Genomic DNA, 21,528 nt, shown 5'->3' on the forward strand with positions numbered 1-21,528 from the left:
GACCCCCGCCTTTTTCCCTTCCTTCCCCACCCCCACGACAGAGAACCTGCTCTTTTTTCTCGCTCCCATTGGCAGCCGTTCCTAAACACCCGAAGGGAGGGGCGAGGGAGAGAGGGAGGGAAGGAAGGAGGCCTCGCTTACTGCCCGGTTATCCCGCTGCGAAAGAAAGAGGGAAGCAGCGCGCATGCTCAGGTGATTTCTATAAATATAGGGAGCCGGGGTTGAAGCCGCGCCATTTTGTGTTGGGCCGGGGAGCTGTTAGGATGGCTCTGAGTTAGAGCTGCTTAGTAGGTGGCAAGAGGCTAGTTACCTCATAAAGCTTTAGTGGAGGAAACTGTGACGCTGTTTTCTTGGTGGGTGGGAGATGCTGTTTTATTTCAAACAACGCAATCCAGTCTTTAGGCTCCAGTTCTGCCTGAAATAGGAGCTAGTGCATGGGGTCCCCCCCATTGAGGACTAAGATAGGCTGGGGAGGGGAGCAGAGACCCCGGTGCTTTTACAATCAATTTAATCTGAGAAGAAATGGACCTGTATCACCACAATAGTTCTGTTTGAAGAGTTAAGCTGCTTGAAGTGTTAGGATTTTGGGTGGGTGGGGGACTATTTCACAAATTTGTTGGTCCAGAGACCGTTTGCTGTGGGATTTTTGTAGGGCTTACAGGATTTTTAATGAGGTATTAGTGGTGCAAGGGAGTAAGCTATGTTGCATGGGTGAAGCCATGTTACTGCTTACAAATCATCTTAAAGAATACAGCTGCATAAAACTACACATGTAGCTTGTCTTTTGCTAATTAGATCAGGGTAAATTCCAAATCTTTTAAAGAGAAGAGCTGTTTTTTCCAGAGACACAAACCTTTTGAATTTTATGATCTAAAGTTATTAATAGAAGGGAAGAGGGCTGCTGAGAAATGTTTTAGCAGTTCACAACTATAAATATTGGAAGTTTCCTGTAAAAGGTGATTTTGTTCCCCAAGTGCTGCATTAAAGTGTAGCTCTATTTGCATTTTTCCAAGATTGAATAGTGTACTTTAGTAGTATTGTATAAGAAAAGCAGATTTGAAAGAAAACATGAACAGCTAGCCTGACTACAGGGGGAAAGGGACATAAAACTCTTGATTATATTAAGTTAACCACTTATTTCAGCATTTAAGGTGATAATGCTGTTTTTTAGCCCATTGACCAGTGTGTGCTTGGTTAGGGGTCCCTAAATTGATAACGGGGAACTATTAATTGAGGGAAAGCAGTACTCTTGCTGGAACAGTAGACATACATTTGCAATGATAAGTTATCTGAACAAACTAATAATAGTAGAAAGGCATGGAAAATGGCACCCCAAAGTTTTAGGAGTCACCTTATGTTACCTGTAGGTTTCATCTTTTTCTGGCAGTGGTGAGGGAGAATTAGCTCCATCATAAAGGCAATAAATAGGGGCAGAGTTCTCCGCAGATAAGACTTGAGGTCCTATTGAGGTTCTATTGGGTGGAATGGATGGTCTTTCTTTAACACCTTTAGCGCCGATTGTGTGTTCAAGAAAATAGCTGGTCATAATTTCTAAAATAGTTTTTAGGGGATTCTCTTTTGCCTGCAGAGGAAAAAAAATACATAATTCAGCAATTCTTCTAAATAACAGTAGACGAAAGTCATGCATTTTCCATATATTCAGTCCCCAAAGGCTTGTCATTAGTAACCCGTTATCAGGTCTTGAAGACCTAAAAGCTATGGATTCCTTTGTTTGGTCAACCTGACTCATAATGGGCTTTTTTCTCATGATTTCCTCATGGCCTAGCACTATCCTTTGCAGTGGGTGTTCCATTCTAGCATGATCATAAATGATGGTGTTGGAAGGGGCCAATTCCTTTTTAGTGCAGAACTTTACATAAGCTCACAATAGTCATTTCAGTCTCTAGTGAATTTAGGTTTGATTTGCTGTAGAACCAGGTTACTTTGTGAGAGTCTGGCTAGGTTTTCTCCCAAGACATGGGAGGAATAATCCCACCCCCCATTTGCTTTCCTTGTTTTCTATTTTTCACATTTGCCACACAGTAACTGGGAATACCATAAAATGAATTTTTGTAGCTTTGGGTAGAGGGGGTTGGAAATGGGGCTTGAGAGGTGTGGGTTCAAGTCCCTGTTCAGCTGTGGGAACACATTGGTAGGAGTAAACCACTCAACATGCATACCTCCTCAAAAGTCTTAGGGTTACCATAGCGATTGGCACATATGTTAGTATACCCTGTCCACATCTCCAACATAATTTGCAGTATTTTGACAGCATTTGATACTTGTGAAATTAAAGATTATACGATCTCCAAATCAATTTATAAAAATTTTATTCTCCCAGATAATTGATTTTTTTTAAAAAATGCCATATGCTTTTCTTGACATACCTACTTCCCATAATGCTAAGAGCTTCTTGATAATTTCTAACTCTGCATTTGCTGCTATTCTGTCCCACTTTTTCATCCAACGGTTCAGCTAAACCACATTATTTGTTATCTTCTCACCTTCTAACATCTTTATTTTGTCTTTGAAAAATACATGTGCTTCTAAATCTTTATTTTAAATTTAATTTTTTTAAAATTTTTATTTCTAAAGACAATCCATGTTACAAGTAATAAATACAAAGCTTAACATAATAAGCTCTTGTTATATAATTTAACTGCTGACCAATTTCTGTGCCCCACAATTCTCAAAATGACATTTACACCATTCCCCATCTCATCTTAAATATCAACCAACAATCTAAATGCTTCAGATTGTTTTCTTAAACCATGTGTCTCAAGATTTATTTTATTTGGCATATTTTAATAAGGGCTTCCCATTTTAAGTGAATGTACTATACCTTATTTCTCCTCTATATAGTCTAACTTTATTAGTCATTTTTCCCATCAACATTGTATATCTTATTCATAAATGCTTGTAATGAGAGATCGTGAGCATTTTTCCAATTTCTACTGATCCAGATGTTGTGCCTATAAGATTTGCAACTAATTATTTTCAAGTTTCTCATTTCCCCCTGTAAATAATAATGCTTCATATCTGTTATTTGACTGGTCAGTGTCTCTAATTATCTCGTGCCAGAATGCTTCTATTTTGGGGCAAGAAATTCACATATGTTCCAAAGTTCCTTTTTCTCCACAGTTCCTCCAACATTTATCTGATATATTTTCATTAAATCTAAGTAACTTTGTAGGATATAAATGCCACCCATGCACTACCTTCAGAACCATTTCTTTCACATTTAATGATACAGATTTACATGGGTATTTATTCCATATTCCTATCACAAGCTTTCTAATCTATACACATAATTCCTTTTAATAAGTAATGATTTTTTAAAAAATTTTTTAGAAGCTTCTAGGTTGCTTAAAGAGGAAATCAACAAACCATAATTCAACCAAACCAGGACAGCCTAATTTTTCTGTTTCTTTTCCCCCCTTCTACTACCAGTTTTTCAAAATTGTTCTTTTTGGATCCTGTGACATTTTTAAAAAAGATTTATCCCTTATTACTTAATCTTTGTTGTTAATATTAACTTTTTTCTTTATCAATGCTTTTTTTCTTTATTACAATTAACATCTATGATTTATTCCAAATCAGGGTTGATAGTTTTTCAGAAATTACCCACTATTAAAGTGAGCTTGAAATCCTGCATAATAAAGGATCTATTCTTTTTTCACCTTGTTTTGCTTGTACAGTGATTGGAGGTGCAAGACATTGCGCAGTTCGGTTCTGTTGTTGATGCTGAGCGCTGTACGTGGAAGTTCCTCGTCCATTGCAGTGCTGGTCTTCTTCAAACCCTGCACAAAAAGGGAGAGATGTGATAGTGTTAAAACCTAGGAAGACTAACCCAGTCCTCAAAATTCAGCATATGTTGGTAATGAATGTCTCTTGGCCAGGAATGCAACCCACAGTACTGAAACTCTGGTGAGCTGGTAGTTGTCTTGCCAGTCCTGGAGAGATTGCATGGGCCATGAAAGAGGACTCTCTGGAGGTCCTGGTGCGAGTGGACCTGGTGGAGCCCACCTAGTCATATCCATCCAGTACTGGGTGAATAAAAATGACATCTGGCCAGAGTTGTTAACAGTGGCCATGGATCTCCTCCCTGTGTGGCCAGAGTTGAGTGGAGTTTTCCTTCTCTGGACATTCCCAAGGAAGGAACTTAAAGCAGCCTGTAGATCTCGTTCCTTCCTGCTGAACACACCTACCTCAAAGCTATCCTTCTACCTACCTCAGCAACCTTGACTGCTTCACTTCAGATCTCCAGCAGCCCATTCCATGCTAGGCAGCTTGTCTACCTTCTCCCTTTTCTCACTCAACCACAGAGCAACCTATCTGCCTCACAGAGACCTCCAGCAGCATTTTCCATGATAGGGCAGTCTATCATTTCTATCACCATTTCATCATAATATACCACTCACCATAATGCAGAATCGGGGAGCCCTGTGCATGTTTTCTTGCAACTAGACAGCTATACCATAATCTTGTTTTAGTTGTGGTCACAGTAGTAAACCTTATTTCGCAATAGTAGGATGTTGAAAATGAAAGCAGGCTTTTCAGTGTTTTTGTGGCAATTCCATGATATTCCACCCTTACTTTAATACAGAAAGTATGGAGATTTGGAGTCATCTCTAACATAATTTTAAAGCTACTGTCATTTGCGATCTAAAGCAGTTGATCCTCTTTTAGCACAGATAAAGTTGATTCACCTAGCTTATTCATAAATGGGTTATGGATCCATTCCTTCCTAGTTCTGGTGTCTTTTGCTTGGGAAGTAATTTGGAATGGTTTGAGGAGTATCTATTAGGGATGGGATTTTTAGATTTTCTCAACTATAAATGCCATGATTCTCATCATTCTAGGGGTTCTACCTCTCTTATCAACACCATAGTATGATGCAAATGGGAGAAAGACCTACGTTGAAAGGTTAATCTCCACCTTAAGTTTCCTGTTCAGAAAGAAAGCTCCCAGGTAGCACCAGGTATTTCTATCCTGACAGAAGGGGAACTACTGCATTTGCTAATATTTAGAACATGGTGGAGTTTCCTTCCCCTGGAATTGGAAAAACGGGCTAGGATGTGCTGTGTATCATGAGGGTGGCTTTGTTTTTTTCTAGAGACAGAAGTGGGATGCCTTGAAAAGGGGAGGTTGAGGGCCATTGCAGGGATGGCTGGGAATCTGAGTAGGATGGGACAAGTTCAACCAGATCCAGCTCTAGAGCTCTGACTGAGCAGATCATGGTGGACCATTTTGACATCCGTTCAACTTTGGAAGGGCAAGCTCAATTCCTTTCCCAAATGCTAAGGCTGTGCTTGTTCTACGCGGCAGCCGTTTCATAGGTGTGTAAATGACAGGGGAACAGATAGATGAGTTGAACATCTAGCCGGGACATGAGAGATGGCTCTCAAAAGGCTTCAAACAAGGCACCAACAGGTCCATTAGGCTCAAACTTCTCTCCAGTTGGGGGAGAGAAGGGGGTTCTTCCCCCACTTCTTCCATACGCCCATGCTTGCTCTCTTTCCTCCCAGTTACCTCCAAGGTGAGCTCCTACTGCAAGTGGAGACTGCAGCGTGGGCATTGGGTTTGCTTCCCACCATTCATCTGACTTGATTTACCCCCTTGTTGGGCAGCGAGGGAGTTCGATCTTTCCCTTCCTTCTAGCCCATCTGCCTTGTGTTGCTCTTTCGCATGCCTTCCTCTATCCTGCTCTTCCCAATATGGCTTTTGGGGGGGGCAGGGTCTCCTCTTTCAGCCTCCCCCTGCCTGGTACCATCAGTTTCTCCCACATCTTAATTACTTTGATTTATATACCAGCCAAGAGGGACAGCTGGAAGCTGAGGAAGGACCCCGCGGTGGGCAGATGGCAAGGCTGGCTTCGCACTGAGGGACCCGAAGGGGAACGAGGGGGGAAGCAGTCCCCTCAAATACAATTTATTACATCTGAAGACACCCACGTGGAAATAAATTGTTAGGGCTAAAACAGACCTTTAAAAATATATGTACGTATTTTGCCCGCTAATTTATTTACTTAAAGGAAGAGAGGAGACCGAAACCTCAGCCACCGCTTTCACTCAGTCAGGTTAAGCCTTATGTGCTCGTTGAGTCAGAAGCAAGTTCCACACTGCTTGAAGGGCCTTACTCCCAACTACATGGGCACAAGGCAGGAAAAGTACGGAACTCGCCTTACCTTCTTTGGTCCTGAATAATTTTAAGCAATTAGTACCTCACCCCCCCCTTCCTGAAATCTTTTAAGTGGAGGGAAGTAATAAAAAAACTGAAATACTATGGTTGCATCTGTGTGCACACCTTTAAACTAATATTTTGTCAAAGCGCCTTTTGATTTTGTTACAGCGTTCAGCCTTTTTGGGTTTGAGTCTATCAGTATGGCACATCTTGACCTGGCAATATTTGCCCAATCTTTGCAAAAACCCTCCAAATCTGTCAGATTGCAAGGGCGTATCCTGTGCACAGCCTTCTTCAGATCACCCTACAGATATTCAGGTGTGGGCTCTGGCTGGGCCATTCCAAAACGTTAATCTTCTGGTGAAGCCATTCCTCTCTTGATTTGGATGCCTGCTAAGGGTCATTGTCATGCTGAAAGATGAAGTTCCTTCTTGTGTTCAGCTTCCTGGCAGAAGCCTGAAGGTTTTGTGCTGCCAATATTGACTGGTATTTGGAATTGTTCCTAATTCCGTCTAGCTTGACTAAGGTCCCTGTCCCAGCTGAAGAAAAACAGCCCCAAAGCATGCCACCACCGCCATGCTTCACTATGGGTATGGTGTTCTTTTGATGATGCACAGTGTTGTTTCTGCACCAAACATCTTTTGGAATTATGGTTGAAAAGTTCAACTTTGGTTTCATCAGACCATAACACTTTCTCCCCTCCCCCATGCTTTTGGGGGACTTCAGATGTGTTTTTGCAAAATTTAGCCGGGCTTGGATGCTTTTCTTCGTCAGAAAAGGCTTCCGTCTTGCCACTCTACCCCATAGCCCAGACCTATGAAGAATACGAGAGATGGTTGTCACCTGTACCACACAGCCAGGATTTGCCAGATATTCCTACAGCTCCTTTAATGTTGCTGTACAGCCTCTTGGGAAGCCTCCCTGACCAATTTTCTTCTAGTCTTTTCATCACTTTTGCAGTGATTGGTAATGTTACTGTTGTGTGATATTTTCTCCACTTGATGACGACTGTCTTCACTCTGTTCCATGGTATATCTAATGCCTTGGAAATTCCTCCAACAACCTACTGTATTTACAAGTACCTGCATGCACGGACGCTCCCCCATTGAGGACCACTGCTTTAACACCACCATGTCTTCTACTCCGGTAGTTTTCTCCATGTGCTTGTTACTCTCTGGTATCTGAGAGCATGGCACATCACTGGGGAGGGACTTGATTCTCCTCTTCAGACCATTTGGATGGGGAAAATTGAGTTTATACTGTTTGTTTCCCAGTGCAAGTCAGTGGAAAAGCCATGTTGGCACAAGAATTTTGAACCTAGATGTGCATTTAGATACCCTGAAACCTAATCAGAAGCTTTGTACTACGTTCTACGATATTTTACTTAGAAACTTAGTTAAGCTCTAACAATCTCTTGTCTTTATGAACAGGATTTTTAAAAGTTCTTTCCCCTGTTTAAATTAGATTTAATAATGTAAATCGTACATTTCTGTTTCTCTTAAGGGTCTGTCTCATCTTGCTAGTATTTTAGACAGTCATGCTAAGAAGAGAGCGAAATGATTCCGTAGCTTCTGATTGCTAAAAGTCTAACGGGTCTTGGGGAAAAAATCACAAACGTGCCAGAGTCAGTGTGTTAGGGGGAGGGCGAGCGTTGCAGTGCAGATCTGCTTCCTGTATGCCTTGTTGACTAATAATGCATTGTGGGAAACGTAGTCCAGGGTTGAGCATAGTGCGTGGCAGCCTGGAAAAACCCGTAGGGCTTGAAAGTTGAAAACGTTAAATTTTTAGCAGGCTCCCTTTTGTTTTTAGGCATGGAGAAAACCAAGGCAGAAGGCTTGATCTAAGCTTATCATGCTAACCAAATGCCCCAATTTCAGTAGGGGTGAGAAAAGGACCGGATCGGCTAAAAAGAGGTGAAAGTTGGTTACCTTTTTGCTGAGAAATTCGCGTACCAAAGAGGCAGCGACTTCTTCCACGGCAAAGGTTTCCATGGTTTTGCCTCCCGGCACATTGGAGGGCTGGTGGCCGGCTGCTCCTTTTCTGTTCCAGCTGGCTGTTAACTGGTGCTACTCGGGTGCTCAGCTCCAGTTGCAGCCTGCCCTACGCTCGCTGGCTGGTGGGGGCAGCTTTCCCTTAGAAAGTCGGTTGCTGTCTTCTCGTTGGTATGTTGCCATGGTAATGGCATCATCGGAAGAGAATCCTGCTCCCAGCGTGCCTTTGTATCCCACCCCTCCCTCCCGGTGGGTTGTAGATCAAGGCAGCTATGAAGCATAAAGGACCCCACGTGTCTTTAATCTGTGAAACTGGGTTTTTTTTTGTCCCATGCAGTCTGGGACTTTAAAAGCTGGCACTTCAGAATCACTAAGCTTAACATTAAGAAGGAGATGCTGTTTGTCTGTTCCCTGGAGGGACGGAAGTTCAGAGAAGCAGAGGGAATAAAACCGGGCAAATATGTCTTAGTCTGTTTTGTGAATTTTAGCTTTAATAGGCATTTACGTATTTCATTTTTATACTGCCCCTCTGGCCCAGGTCACTGTGGGGGGGGGGGAATCACAGCCTATAAATACCACCAAGTGCTGTTTAATATCACAGAAATCGAAATAATAAAATACAAATAAGGAATAAGCTTCAAAGAGGGGAGAGGTTGCTTGCCTGTAACTCGTAATTCTTCGAGTTTAATTTGCAGGCGCAGATTAAACCCATTAATGTATATTCATAGAGACCACAAAGAAGAAACTAAAATACATGAAAATTTATAAAATGTGAGAACGTTCAAAGCCATTAAAACGTTTAAGATGATGGCAGACATTGGACAGATAGGCTAGTTACTGAGCTTGCAGGTCTGATGTTTTTGAATGCCTGCCTAAATTCCCTAGCTGGTCACATGAGCAGCAGGACTTATTAATTTTTAATGTTTTAAGAATTGTTTTAATATATGATATTTTATATTGTCTTTAATGTTGTACGCCGCCCAGAAGCCACTGGTAATAGAGTGGCTAAAAATATTGTAAATTAAATAAATAAATAAATAAATAAATAAATAAATAAATAAATAGCCAGATTTGTGATTTTTTAAATATTGTCAACCTTTGGGGTGGGAGTTCAAGGCTATATATGTGGCATGGAAAATGCTCTCAGCTCCCCTGAGGATGTAGAACACTTGGTGGACAAAGGCATTACCCATAAAAAAAAAAACTTCAGATGGTGTCAAGACATTTAAAACCACAGAGGGTGGCAAACCAGGAACCACCAGAAGAACTGAACTAGTTTGTGTCTGGGAGCACCTACCTCCTCCATGGCTGCCCATGGTCCCCTTCCCACGCCCTATCCTCTCTCTGGTCCTCCTGCGTGCAGTCCTATGTCCCCCAAATATATCCTGCCACCAGTAGCTTTGCTTGAAGGGGTTCCTTTTGGTGCTGCTTCCTCTAGCCCTCTTTTTGGATCTGCATGGGCCTCAGGTTGTCTTGGCCTCTAGGCAGTCGGTGTTGTGATGTGTGTGTGTAGAGGAGTGTGTCTCTCCTGCATCCTCGCCTTGAGCAGGCTGGAACTGGGTCCATTCCCCAGTGCAGATGTTCTGCATCACCATGAGGAGGAGAATATAGGAACCGCTTCCTCCACCACTCCTCCTTCTCTTGAGTTTGTTTTAGGGAAAAGACTTCCCGTCCACAAATTTATTTTTGTTTCATAGATAGGCGGTCTTTTCTTCCTGATAAGGGGGGGGGGGGGACCCAAGGCGGCTCACAATATTGAAAGAATAGAATTCAAAACCTTGGTAAGTTAAACATTGAAAACAATTAGAATGCATGGATTAAAATACAATTGAATAACTAAAAGCAAGGGAACCTTAAAAACTATGTTAACTTTTAAAAAGGCACTCGGGGACAATTGCTCAGGTCTTGCCTGCTTGGCTGGACCTCTGCACCTGGGGACTTGCTCTCCTCCATTTCCTTGGGCTGCCGTGTTGTTGGGTGTGTGTGTGTGTTCTCTCCTTGAAGTTGTACCTGGAGGTGGGTCCTCCGGATGGAGGCAGAAGGTTTGCCAGGGAGCCGTCCCCCCTTAGGCACCACTCCTGTATCCTTTTATAGCCATCCTCATCTCTTCTAGACCACCTCATCCTGCCTTCAGGCTCACTGCTTTAGGTAAGTTCCTTGCCTAGTTGATATTCGGGGCAGACTCTTCCTAATGCTCTTGACTGCTACCATAGATTAATTTGGGAGGGCTGTATATTGGTGCTGCTGTGGCCATCTTCTAAGGACCCAGGTAGATCTGGGGATATCATCTTGGTGTTGAGTACTAGGGACCATTGTGAGGGTTCTCATACTGCCTCCCTGATGTTCAACTGAGACTCTGGATACACTCCCCTGGTAAAATCATAACTAGGTTTTATTGGGATATGAATCTTTTTGCCCAAACTCAGCTTCTGCGTTTTCTCTCGTAGCCAACAGGTCCGGTTTAACGAATCGGACCTGTTGGCAAAACCACGTTACTGTTTTCTAATTCACAAATCTCTATCTCTGTTTTCCAAAGCAGGGTGGTCTCATCGTGTCGAATCTCCATCCCGTAGAAGGGTCCACGGCCCGTTAAGTAGCCCCTCTGGGCTTCCTCTAAACGCCATACCTGCCATTCTCTCTTCTCTAGACACCGCTTCTTTATCCGCCCTGAGCTGTCTGCACCACTCCCTGGCCTCAGACTCTTCCCCAATAGGAAGGACGTTGTAGCCCTCTTTTCCGATAATCGGCTTCCTCTCGGGAAGGTCCAAGGGTCCTTTACCCATATCATCTCCCAACACCCCCCCCCCAGTATTAAGTCCACCTCTCCTTTTATATCTCCCATTCCCGCCTCTACGACGGACTTCCCCCTTTCCTGCCAATTCACCCCTTGTCTGGGTGGCCACTGCCATTTTTAACAGTTCTTGCTCCAACTCCTGGGTGTCAACTCCCCCCTGTTTGATCTTGATGGGCGGTGCAGGCGGGTTTGTCTGTACCTCTTGTTCCTTTTTGAGGGAGGGCGACACTCTTGCCTCGTGTCTCACAACCATTCTATGAAAAAACATAAAGGTGCATTTTTCTGTTTAGACCAGGTTGCTTTCTGGAAAAAGCAGGACAAGGAGGCTGGTTGAGAAGAACAGTTAATCTTAGTTTTTAGCAAAGACATTTAATGATGGAGAGGATCTCTCTCTTCTTCCTTGGCCCCTTGTGAATGCCATTAATTGAAATAGGCCTGGAATATACAGTGGTGCCCCACATAGCAACGATAATCTGTGCGGAAAAAAAGCGTCGCTATCCGGATTCGTCGCTATGCGGGGCAACAAAACCCATAGGAACACATTAAAACAGGTTTAATGCTTTCCTATGCGGGGAAAACTCACCACTATGCGGAAATCCTCCATCCGGACGCCATTTTTGCTGCCCGGTAAGCGAGGAAAGGGCGCGAAAACACTGCAGGTGGCCATTTTGGAACCGCCGATCAGCTGTTTTTTAAACATCGGTATGCGAAAATTGGTAAGCAAAATGCTTACCGATCATCGCAAAGCGATGTTTGGCCATATAAAACATTGCTTTTGCGATCGCAAAAAAGCCATCGCTATGCGGATTCATAGTTAGCCTTTGACATTTGAATTATGGGATGGTGGGTGGTAGTAATGTTTAGCAGTGATGTAAGAAGTTTTAATTCTTGTTTGTTTAATCATCTTAATGATTTGTTCTATTTTATTTGCTAATTTTCAATGTTTTAAAGGACCTGGAGTTTCATACATAGGGAGAAAAACAATGCATAAGTGAATAAGAAAGAAATGCAAGAGCAAAAGATTATAGGCATGCTTAGTTCTTCATATACAGTATGTCGTAGCTAAAGCTGGTGGTATTTGCATGTGGCACACAGCTTCAAAGTGTTGCAAAGGTGTAAATGGTAGGGGTTGTGCTGACAAGAATTAATTAGCAGGATTTGAAGTTGAAAACGATCCCCTGTGGTTCAGTGGCTTTCTAGCTTCCTCATGTGTGACTCTCCTCTGGCATACCTGCCCTTCTGTTTTCTCTTTAGCTGAATCATCTCTCCCTTCCTCAGTCCCACTGGGGGTGACTCGAATGTTTAAATAAACAGAAGAATGTATTTAAAATTCAAGTTAAATTAAACTTAATTGATGCATCTCTTAACTCATTTATAAAGATGTGGTAGATGCATTCTCTTTACTCTTCCAACTTGCCAATTAAATAGTGTGTTCTCTCTTCCAACTTGCCAATTAAATAGTGTGTGTGTTACAAAAGAAAGTGACACAGAAAGTGGGTAGATACAGTAATGACCAAAAATATTGGCACCTTTGCAATTCTGTCAAAAAATGCAACCCTTCTCAGAAAATTGTTGCCGTTGCAAATGTTTTGGTACTCACATGTTCATTTCTTTGGTTTGTGTTGGAACAACAACAAAAAAAAAACCAGAAGAAAAGTCAAATCTGATACAATCCCACACAGAACCCCCAAAATGCACTGGCTAAAATTACTGGCACCCTTAATATTAAGATCTGCTTGCAGGGCAGGAGGAACAGCGTCAATGGGGAGGAGGAGAGAAAAAGGCAAAATAACCACAGCATTCTGAGGACTGATTGGATCCAAATCCACTCCTTGTATCTGATGATGTAGATTTTCATCCATTTCAGCTGAAACTGAAATACACTGTTAGAATTTTAAATGCCACAATATTTCCCCTCCCCACCTTCATCTGGATGGGAAATCCCCGAACTTGTAATGACTTTATTGAGGAGCTGCAAATCCTGGCTTGTTCCCAAACAAATCCTTCAACTCATAATCTGAATGCCCAGAGTCCTTAATTTCCAAACTGGATCTACCTTGTTCAGAATGCATTTTATTACTAACTTTATTACCAGCCTCATACATTTTTGTTCTAGAGCTTTTCCTCCTCTCATCCCATCCATGGCAAACAGGTTCAGCAGCAAATCATGCTAGCGAGAAGCATCGGTCTGCGCATCATCAGAATATATTGCCAAACTTTTCCCTGGTGGAATTGTTCTGTCTTCCGGACTGAGAGGGAGGGAAATTCAATAGCTTTCTCCATGCCAGAGTAATAACATGGCAATAAATTTCTGTTTGCTGATGGCAAAGAAAAGCCCAGGATGCTCCCGGGGCAGTCTTTGTGTCGCTCCATTTTTATGAGCTCCCACGCATCTCGAATTTGACAGAAACGCTGTGGGCTGAAGCTTACAGTCCCGAATTAATTTTCTTCTCGGAGAAGTCCAATAAGAAGTCCCAAAGCACCAGGCACAGGATGTCCTCTGTGGCACCATGAGAAGGGGGTTGAAGCCTGGGCATGGAGGTGCATGCACACCCCACTTCTGGATCTGCTTGCCAGGGGAGGAGGAACAGTGCGTGGGCTGCTTCAGATCTGTAAAGCAGCAGCAGAAAGGGAGGGGGGTGGATCCTGGCCAGGAAGGTTGCATATTTTTACTGCATTTTAATTGTTTCGTCTTTTTATTGCATTTTAAATGTTATAAGCTTTTGGGGGTAGTGTGGGCGGCATATAAGTTAAATAATAAAATAAAATGCACACACCCCGCTCTGGATCTGCTTGCCAGGGGAGAGGAAGCAGTGTGTGCTTCTTCAGAATCTGCTCAGCAGCAGCCGAAACGGAGGGGAGTTGGAGGGTGTCTCCAGACCCCACTGCGGAGCATATTTCTTATTTTCCTAGGAGCAAGTTAATTCGAACAAGGCCAATAAGAAGTCCCAAAGCCGCACGTCCTCTGCGGCACCATGTGGGGGCAGCCTTGTGCCTTTGACCCCCAGGTTCCTCCCCTTCTCAGTTGTGTTTTCTTTTCCGGGCAGGCGAGGCTGACAAAGCATGTGGAAGCCCGGAGCAAGCCGGCTCCTCCTGGGTGCCTTCCGGATCCCAGCCCGCAGCCTCGGGGGTGGCGTGGGGTGGCAGAAGGAGGCCACCGCGGGGATGATGGCACCCCTCCAGCGAAGGAGGGCCGCTCCTCCTTCCTTGCCTCCCCCTTCCCGATCGGTGAGTGAGCTCATTCCTGCGGGGAGGTTGAGCACCGGCTTCAGGACAGGGAGAAGGGGGGAGGGAAGCTCAGGAGGGAGGCCAGATGTGCCTTACATCTGTGGGCTCTCCAAATATGGAGCAGAGGGGGGAAAAGGTTTTAATGCAGTTGGCTGAGCAAAGCAGGAGAAATGGGAGTCATTCCTTCTCTCATTCCTTCTCGGTCTCATGACCCGGAAGACGAAAAGGCAGCTCTGCATATTTGTAGCTGTCATTCCCACCATTCATGGTGCTGGTGGCTGTTTTATAAGAGGGGCCCCCTTGTCATGAAAACAGGAAAGGGTGTATTTCCCACACACTCACTCTTTCCCATCCTTTGACTGTGTTAATAATGCCTTCCTTTAGTTTCTTTTCATGCTACTTCCCACTTTTCTGCATACGTTTAATTCAACCCTTCTACATAGACTGCAATACTCTGTGTTAAGGTATTGAACAGCACTTTGAATAGCAAAGCATTTTTTGATTATCCAGATAACTTCCCAAGCCCACAGATCTTGAGTGAAAAGGGTGAGGAAATTAAAGGTGGCCTTTATAGGTCTAGTTAAAGCAGTTTCTTTTGGGTATCCACAAATAGAGGTCACTCAGTAGTCTCAGATTATGCCTGACCGTGTCCTTCCAAAAAAAGCAAGATAAGGAAAATGTTCACTAAAACACAAATCCCAGCCATGAGGGACTGATACGTTTGTTAGACATTTTCCCCTTTCTCTAATCTTGGAGATCATACAGATGTAAGGCAGGACTTGTGCAAACTGGTAAATAGGTTGGCAGAGCTAGATAGGAACTGAGTTTGCAAGAAAATATTCTGTCTGGTTTAATTAATTGTTTGTGCCATACCTTTCTGTTGGACTATATCTTTCCTTCTGGGGCTAATAAAAATGTTTGGGTCAGTAACTTTGGTATGACTTCCTCAGATAAAGTCAGAATATTGTTCTCTTTTCCAATAAGATACAGTACTTGGCGCTTATTTTTTTTTACCAGGATTCTCATCCACACCCTTTAGACCCTAGTTTGACAGTCAAAACCAAGCATATTCATCTTATAAGTAGAAGAAACACACGATGTCTGAGTGACAAGAGGTAAGCTGCATATAGAATTGGCTACCTGGTAACTGTGTTCTAGAGATATAAAATCAGCTCCCATTAGTTTGTCACGTTCCAAAATGGGAACTGAGTTTTGCTATCCCTAGAGGGGGAAATTAAAGCTTGTGCCCAGTGGTACGTTTGTACAGCGGAGGTTGCTAAAAGGATTAACTGTTGTGGATTTCAAATGAAGAATTTCTGCTAGTAGAACTGCTTTGATGATCCACTTTGCCCATCTTTACAATATGTTGCAGGTTCCTTTGCTATAGATACTGAATACAGGGTGGAAAGTCCTATCTTCCATTTAGACTTTATTCCTAGGACACTGGATTTTGTCCTAAGCGAATAACAGTGTAAATGATATATTTAAGATTAAATTGTAAAGCAAATTGCCTAGAGAAACTGGAAACCTATAACTTTGAGACTCTTAGGTTCCTTAATAGTTATAGGTTTCCAGCTCTAGAATAATCGCGACAGCTCAGTTCTTAATATGAATTGATGCAAACTCAGGCACATACAAATATAGCAAGATACAGAACAGCACCTAGCGAGCATGGTGACGGAGATTTATATTGAAATAAAGGAGCCCAATCTTTCCCAAGCCATTATTGCATCAGTATGCTCTCAGCCATAAAGAAGGATGTATGAAATGTTTCCAGCTGGTTATTTTAATATCTTACATTCTTTTGTGTTGCCAGCTTCAAGGAGCATTCCTTCTGTGTCAATAATAATAATAACAATAATAATTTAGAACTGAAGAGCTGGAAAAAGGTCATCAAGTCAAGCACCCTGTCAAGGAGGCACAGTGGGGAATCAAACTTCCAACCTCTGGCTCCACAACCCAGATAGCTAAACCGTACTGAGCTATCCGGCAGCGTTGCTTTATTCCAAGCAGTGCTGGTGTGTTCGTTCCAGATCTACACTGCTCAATTTTGAAACTCAACACTGCTTAATTGGGTAGCAGTCATCCTGGCTGGATTACTGTAATGCACTCTACATAGGGCTGTCTGTGGAAAGCGGACTTAAGGAAGTCCAAAACGCAGCAGCCAGATTGCTGAGGATGGACGCAGTGATATCACACAACCTTTCATTCGAGTAGCTCCACTGGCTGCCCAGCTGTTTCCAGGCAGCGGTCAACGTGATGGTTCTAACCTATAAAGCCCTAAACAGCTTAAGTCCAAGCTCTCTGCAGGACCGCATCTCACTTTGAGCCTACTTGAGCGTTAAGATAATCAAGAGAGGCCTTCCGCTCAGTCCAGCCACCTTCACCAGTACCTTTGGTTAGGGACACAGGAGAGGGCCTTCTCTGTGGCGGCTCCCAGACTCTAGAACTCCCTGCCACTGGAGGCCAACCTGGCCCTATCTTTGCTGTCCTTCTGCAAGCAGGCAAAGACCTCTGTCTTTAGGCAAGCTAAAATGGCTGCTGAGTGGGGAAAATGTTAATAATTTTTAATATAATTAACTTCAAACCCCAGTGATGGGAGTGTCTTGGAAGAGAAATTCTTACTCTTGCGCACAGAGGGTTTTTAGAGAAATTAATTGTACCTGCTGTCACCTAAACAGAGAAAAATGCTTTGGAACTCTTCTAGACAAATTGGTGCAAATTTAATCTATTAGAAGACCAAGAATTCTTTAATCAGGTGGCTGTTTGGTTATATAATCCATAGAAATTGCTGAGCAATAGGCAGTAGTTGAAATCTCAGCTGAACAAAATTTCAGAACGTCATCAATACTTTTTTTTCTTGTCCCAGTGCTCTAAGGACAGATAATTTGACCTTAGCCTGACTTTTCCCCCCAATTCCTCAGTGTTGCTACATTCCATGAAAACTTATCCCAAATAACCTTTGTTAGCCTTGAAGGTGCTACTGTGGACTCTTTATGTTGTTCTTGCTTTAAGGGGACAAAATCTGAGCAAGTCTTTATTTAAATCCCTTTTTCAGCTCATTAGATGAAACGACATATGAAAAACTTGCTGAAGAAACTCTGGAGTCATTAATGGATTTCTTTGACGACCTGGCAGACAAGCCTTTCACTCCTGAAGATTATGATGTGTCCTTTGGGGTATTTTACATTTACAAAAAAAAATTAAAATGTTTATTTGCACAGCTTTTTCTGGTAGATTCTAGCTTTCTTAACCCCAAGCACACAAAAGCTTTTCAAGGGAATAGCCATCATGATTTTGTGTAGCCAGTAAACCTGGCAACCACGCTACCCTTTCTGATTTACAGAGCTTGTGCTTATGTGCATACACACATCTTTCAGACTTACTGCTTACATAGGTTGTGTAATGAGCAATCTTCTTTACCGTCGCTAGATTCTGAACATTCACGTTGTGTGCTTTGCTTCACTCGCCTTCCCCCACCCCAGATGTGTGAATCCAGAGCACCCAGGCAGACCCTAGGGCTGTGTGAATGTGATTCCCCATTGTGTCCTGTAGAGAGAAAAAAAACAGTGATTGTGGGCAAGCTGTGCTGTCCCAGAGCGCCCCTCCCCCAAAAGAAAGGAATGATAAACCATTTCTGAGTACAGGGGTGCCCCGCATAGCGACGATAATCCGTTCTGGATAAATCGTTGCTATCCGGGAACGTCACTATACGGAATGAAAAACCCCATAGGAATGCATTAAACCCTGTTTAATGCATTCCTACGGGGGGGGGGGACTCACTGCTGTGCGGAAATCCTCCATCCGGCCGCCATTTTGGAACTGCCGATCAGCTGTTTTAAAACATCGTAATGCGAAGATCGGTAAGCGAAACGCTTACCGATCGTTGCAATGCGATGTTTTCCCTATTTAAACATTGCAATGCGATTGCTTTTGTGATCACAAAATCCGCATCGCTATGCGGGTTCGTCGTTAAACAGGGAACTCGTATGCGAGGCACCACTGTACTCTGTACCTAGAAAACCCGGGGGGGGGGGAGTCACCATGAGTTAGAATCAGCTTAAGGCCACATAGTTCATTCAATTTGATAATCTGACTGTGGATCCAGAGATCAAGAGTTCCATTTCCCCATTGTCTCTCTTATCTCCTAGGAGGAGAAACCAGTTTGTGCAGTAGCACACCCCGGAGAGAGGGAGGATGAGTGTTGTAATCTTGTAATCGAAAGCCCAAACAGTCCCATCCCTCTCAGCAGAGGAGATTCCTAAAAGGCAATTGAAAGCAAATGGTCAACGATGTGTCAAAATTACTTACAGACTGTAGATTCCTAAGAGGCAACTGAAGACTCACTAGGAGTATGGAGTTTCCAGAGAAGGCCACTTATAGTAATGTTTAGTTATCATATAGGAGGACTCTATGCTGTTTTTTCTTTGCATCGCAGCATGAAATATATATGCCACTTGGTTTGAATGGCAATTTGATCATAAATTAGTTGTACTTACTAATGTATATGTAATTCGATACTTTCTGATGTCTGTATTTTATACATAAAATCCTGATTATTCTTTTCCGTTTGCAAGAATTGGGATTTTACTTTTGTAACACTGAACAAATATTTTGTTCCTCTTTTATTCTGTAGAGTGGAGTATTGACAGTTAAACTGGGAGGAAACATGGGGACTTACGTAATCAATAAACAGACACCAAACAAACAGATATGGTTGTCTTCTCCAACCAGGTAAGGGTATTTCTGAAAGCCAGTTTGCCTTGAGAATCCAGTTGTAGCAAAATTAAACTCCTACCTCAACTCTGTCAGCATAAATTTCATCTGACATCCAGTTTGGGAATCTTAAAAATGTCGTGTATGGTTTTCTCCAGGCAGAGCATTTAAACAAAGTAAACTGACACCCATCTAACTTTAACAAGCTACTAGCAGCATTGTAAATTTGATGCGCTAGTAAGATAGTTTAAGCCGTTTTTCATGTTGCACAGTTAATTTACATTTGTATCCCTGATTCATAATCCCAATATATCTGGAGAGTTCCAAGCTCAAATCGCCAGATGGGGAAAAGCAATAGAATAGTTAAAGGTACAATAGAGGAGTGTGGACAGACACATATAAATTACACATGTTCTGTCTTACCTAGTTTGACCCTCTCTTGCACAATGTATCAGTGCTACTTATGTGTGCAGTGCCTTAAGATGACAAGACTACAAACAAGGACTTTGCTTTCTGTCCTTTCCCGTTCAGCTGCAGCTTACTTTAATCACACCACGATCACTTGCCAGTGAGTTTGTAGAGCCAGATCAAATCGTAGTTTGCAGTTTGGTTTGGAAGACTCTTTCAAATCATGAGCTGACAGTTTGGAGATAACAGATTTCATTATATTAAGATACTATGTGCAGAAAGAAGAGTGGCTTGAACAAGATTACCTTGAGAAATTGTCCAGTCGTGTCCAACTCTAGGGACCAGTGCTCGTCCCAGTTTTCTAAGCCGTAGAGCCAGTGTTTGTCTGTAGACAGTTTCCATGATCACGTGGCCAGCAGGACTAGACACGAAACGCCATTACTTTCCCACCGAGGTGGTCCCTATTTATCGACTCGTATTTGCATGCTCTCGAATGGCTAGGTTGGCAGGAGCTGGGATAAGCGACGGGCGCTCACTCTGTCGCCTGGATTCGAACTGCTGATCTTAAAACCTTGCAGCCACCATGTCCCTGTCATGATACTCACTCATAAATTAGCAGGCCATGGTTTGAAGAACTGACTACATTCAGCCAATCTGTTATCTGGGAAGCTGGTGAACATCAACCATAAAATTCAAGATTTCTCAAGTTTCTGGATTCTGCCCTGTTTTCACTGTGTGGTTCATTCACATTTTAGCCACAGTTACTTTGGACATCCAGGTGGCTTAATTCAGCATGTACAACCTTCTTCCCTATGTTGTAGAAATTGTGTTTTGACTGCATTCACAGTAATTTTCTTGGTTCTTCTACAGTGGTCCAAAGCGCTATGACTGGACTGGAAAAAACTGGGTTTATTCTCATGATGGCATCTCACTACATGAACTATTAGCGAAGGAATTGTCGGCTGCATTAAAAACCAAACTAGACTTATCAGCTTTGGTGTATACTGGAAGAGAGTGTGCTTGACAGATGTCTTAGAAGAGGTCAGAGACTTTGGACTTTAAACTCAGTGGTCTTCCTCACCGCCAGCTTCCATTTTTTGTATGTGTTTATTAAAATTGAAGTTGTGATTGTTAAGTTAATGTTACTTTTTATATAAAAATATGAAAATAATTTTTTTCTTATGACATACTTGAGCCCCCCCACCCCTCTTATTTGTGTTTGTCTTGTAACATCTGAACAAGAGATAAGGATGATGAGTGGCATCTTTTGCGTACTGGGTTAGTTTTCTGCTATGCTGCCGTTCGAGGCAATTCTTCTCCCGAGTTTGTACTTCTAGAGACTGAACTCAAATAATTCTTAAACCAACCTCATTTTTTAGTCTTATTCAAGACTCGTAGACAATGACAAAAATATTTCTATAAGATGTAGTTTGTGTTAGACATGCCTTATCTGCATTTGGCTTGGCAGCCCTCTGCAGCAATGAATCATTTATGACTTGGGGATATTCCAGCAATATTCCTTGACTTTTCATTATTCTTGTAATGAGAATCAAGAATTACTGAATTAGCAAGGAACCATTAGCCTCTGATAATCTATATTTTGATTCTTTCAATGCAAAACTAAATTTTAGGAGGTAAAGATATATTTTTCTTTACGAAATGCCAAAGCATTCCTTGTTTGTAAAATCATTCAAACACAATTAGTTGGATCTAAACATGGCTCTTCTCAAATTAAAGGGCTCCCTCTATTTGGGGGGGCCACCAGGATCTATCAGAAGGAAAGGAAGGGAGCACTGTAGCAATTTGATGGGGTTCCTCCAGCAGCCCGCTGGATTATTTACCCTGATGGTCTCTTGAGAGTTGGTGTGGACAGCTGGACAGAGGAAAGAGCAATGGAAAAAGATAGCCATCCTATTTTCCAGAGGGCCACTCAGCCTTTTTGAAACAGGTTTCAAGGGGCTATGACGGACAAAGAATACAGACATAAATTCCATAAACTACCTTGTTTGTGCACAGTTGTTACTACAGAACCACTTCTGGATACAATGCATTGTCTTATTAAAAACCATGCACATATTGCGGTACATGTCATTTATTGTTCCCCCCCCCCTTTATATATCCTGCTTTTCCTTTTAAAAAAATTCAGCATAGCTGGTTAACAGCATTAAAGAGCTAACGGCAGAAACTAAACCAATCACTCTGGAGCAG

The 21,528-nt window shown here is 42.6% G+C and overlaps 2 protein-coding genes across 3 annotated transcripts in view; one reads left to right on the forward strand and one right to left on the reverse strand.

Annotated features, from left to right (window-relative positions):
• MINDY4 (MINDY lysine 48 deubiquitinase 4) overlaps nucleotides 1–8,377 on the reverse strand; it is an 84,616-nt gene extending 76,239 nt beyond the window's left edge. The window contains exons 1-3 of one of the 2 annotated variants that reach the window (XM_073002815.2): nucleotides 8,112–8,377; nucleotides 3,681–3,800; nucleotides 1,362–1,582 (exon numbers count right to left, since the gene is read on the reverse strand). In XM_073002815.2, the coding sequence (XP_072858916.2) occupies nucleotides 1,362–1,582; nucleotides 3,681–3,800; nucleotides 8,112–8,174 (404 nt within the window). In that variant the 5' untranslated portion in view covers nucleotides 8,175–8,377. Of the gene's footprint in view, nucleotides 1–1,361; nucleotides 1,583–2,842; nucleotides 3,017–3,680; nucleotides 3,801–8,111 lie in introns of those variants that run through there. The other variant, XM_078378306.1, reaches the window with a different exon arrangement.
• Nucleotides 83–21,396, forward strand: FXN (frataxin). Its single transcript, XM_073002818.2, has 6 exons — nucleotides 83–192; nucleotides 14,016–14,196; nucleotides 15,214–15,311; nucleotides 17,255–17,375; nucleotides 18,833–18,930; nucleotides 20,191–21,396. The coding sequence occupies exons 2-6, from the start codon at nucleotides 14,032–14,034 to the stop codon at nucleotides 20,342–20,344; spliced, it is 636 nt and encodes a 211-aa protein (XP_072858919.2). The 5' UTR covers nucleotides 83–192; nucleotides 14,016–14,031; the 3' UTR covers nucleotides 20,345–21,396.
• The last annotated feature ends 132 nt before the right edge of the window (nucleotides 21,397–21,528 follow it).

This window comes from Pogona vitticeps, chromosome 6 (assembly GCF_051106095.1).
Source record: "Pogona vitticeps strain Pit_001003342236 chromosome 6, PviZW2.1, whole genome shotgun sequence".
Lineage (NCBI taxonomy): Eukaryota > Metazoa > Chordata > Lepidosauria > Squamata > Agamidae > Pogona > Pogona vitticeps.

Excerpts from the sequence above, each read along its gene's own strand:
- FXN (XM_073002818.2), top strand. The coding sequence starts at position 14,032 with ATGTGGAAGCCCGGAGCAAGCCGGCTCCTCCTGGGTGCCTTCCGGATC. Across the intron at positions 14,197-15,213 it reads TGCCTCCCCCTTCCCGATCG|GATTCTCATCCACACCCTTT; the intron begins GTGAGTGAGCTC and ends TTTTTTTACCAG. Across the intron at positions 17,376-18,832 it reads ATTATGATGTGTCCTTTGGG|AGTGGAGTATTGACAGTTAA; the intron begins GTATTTTACATT and ends TTTATTCTGTAG.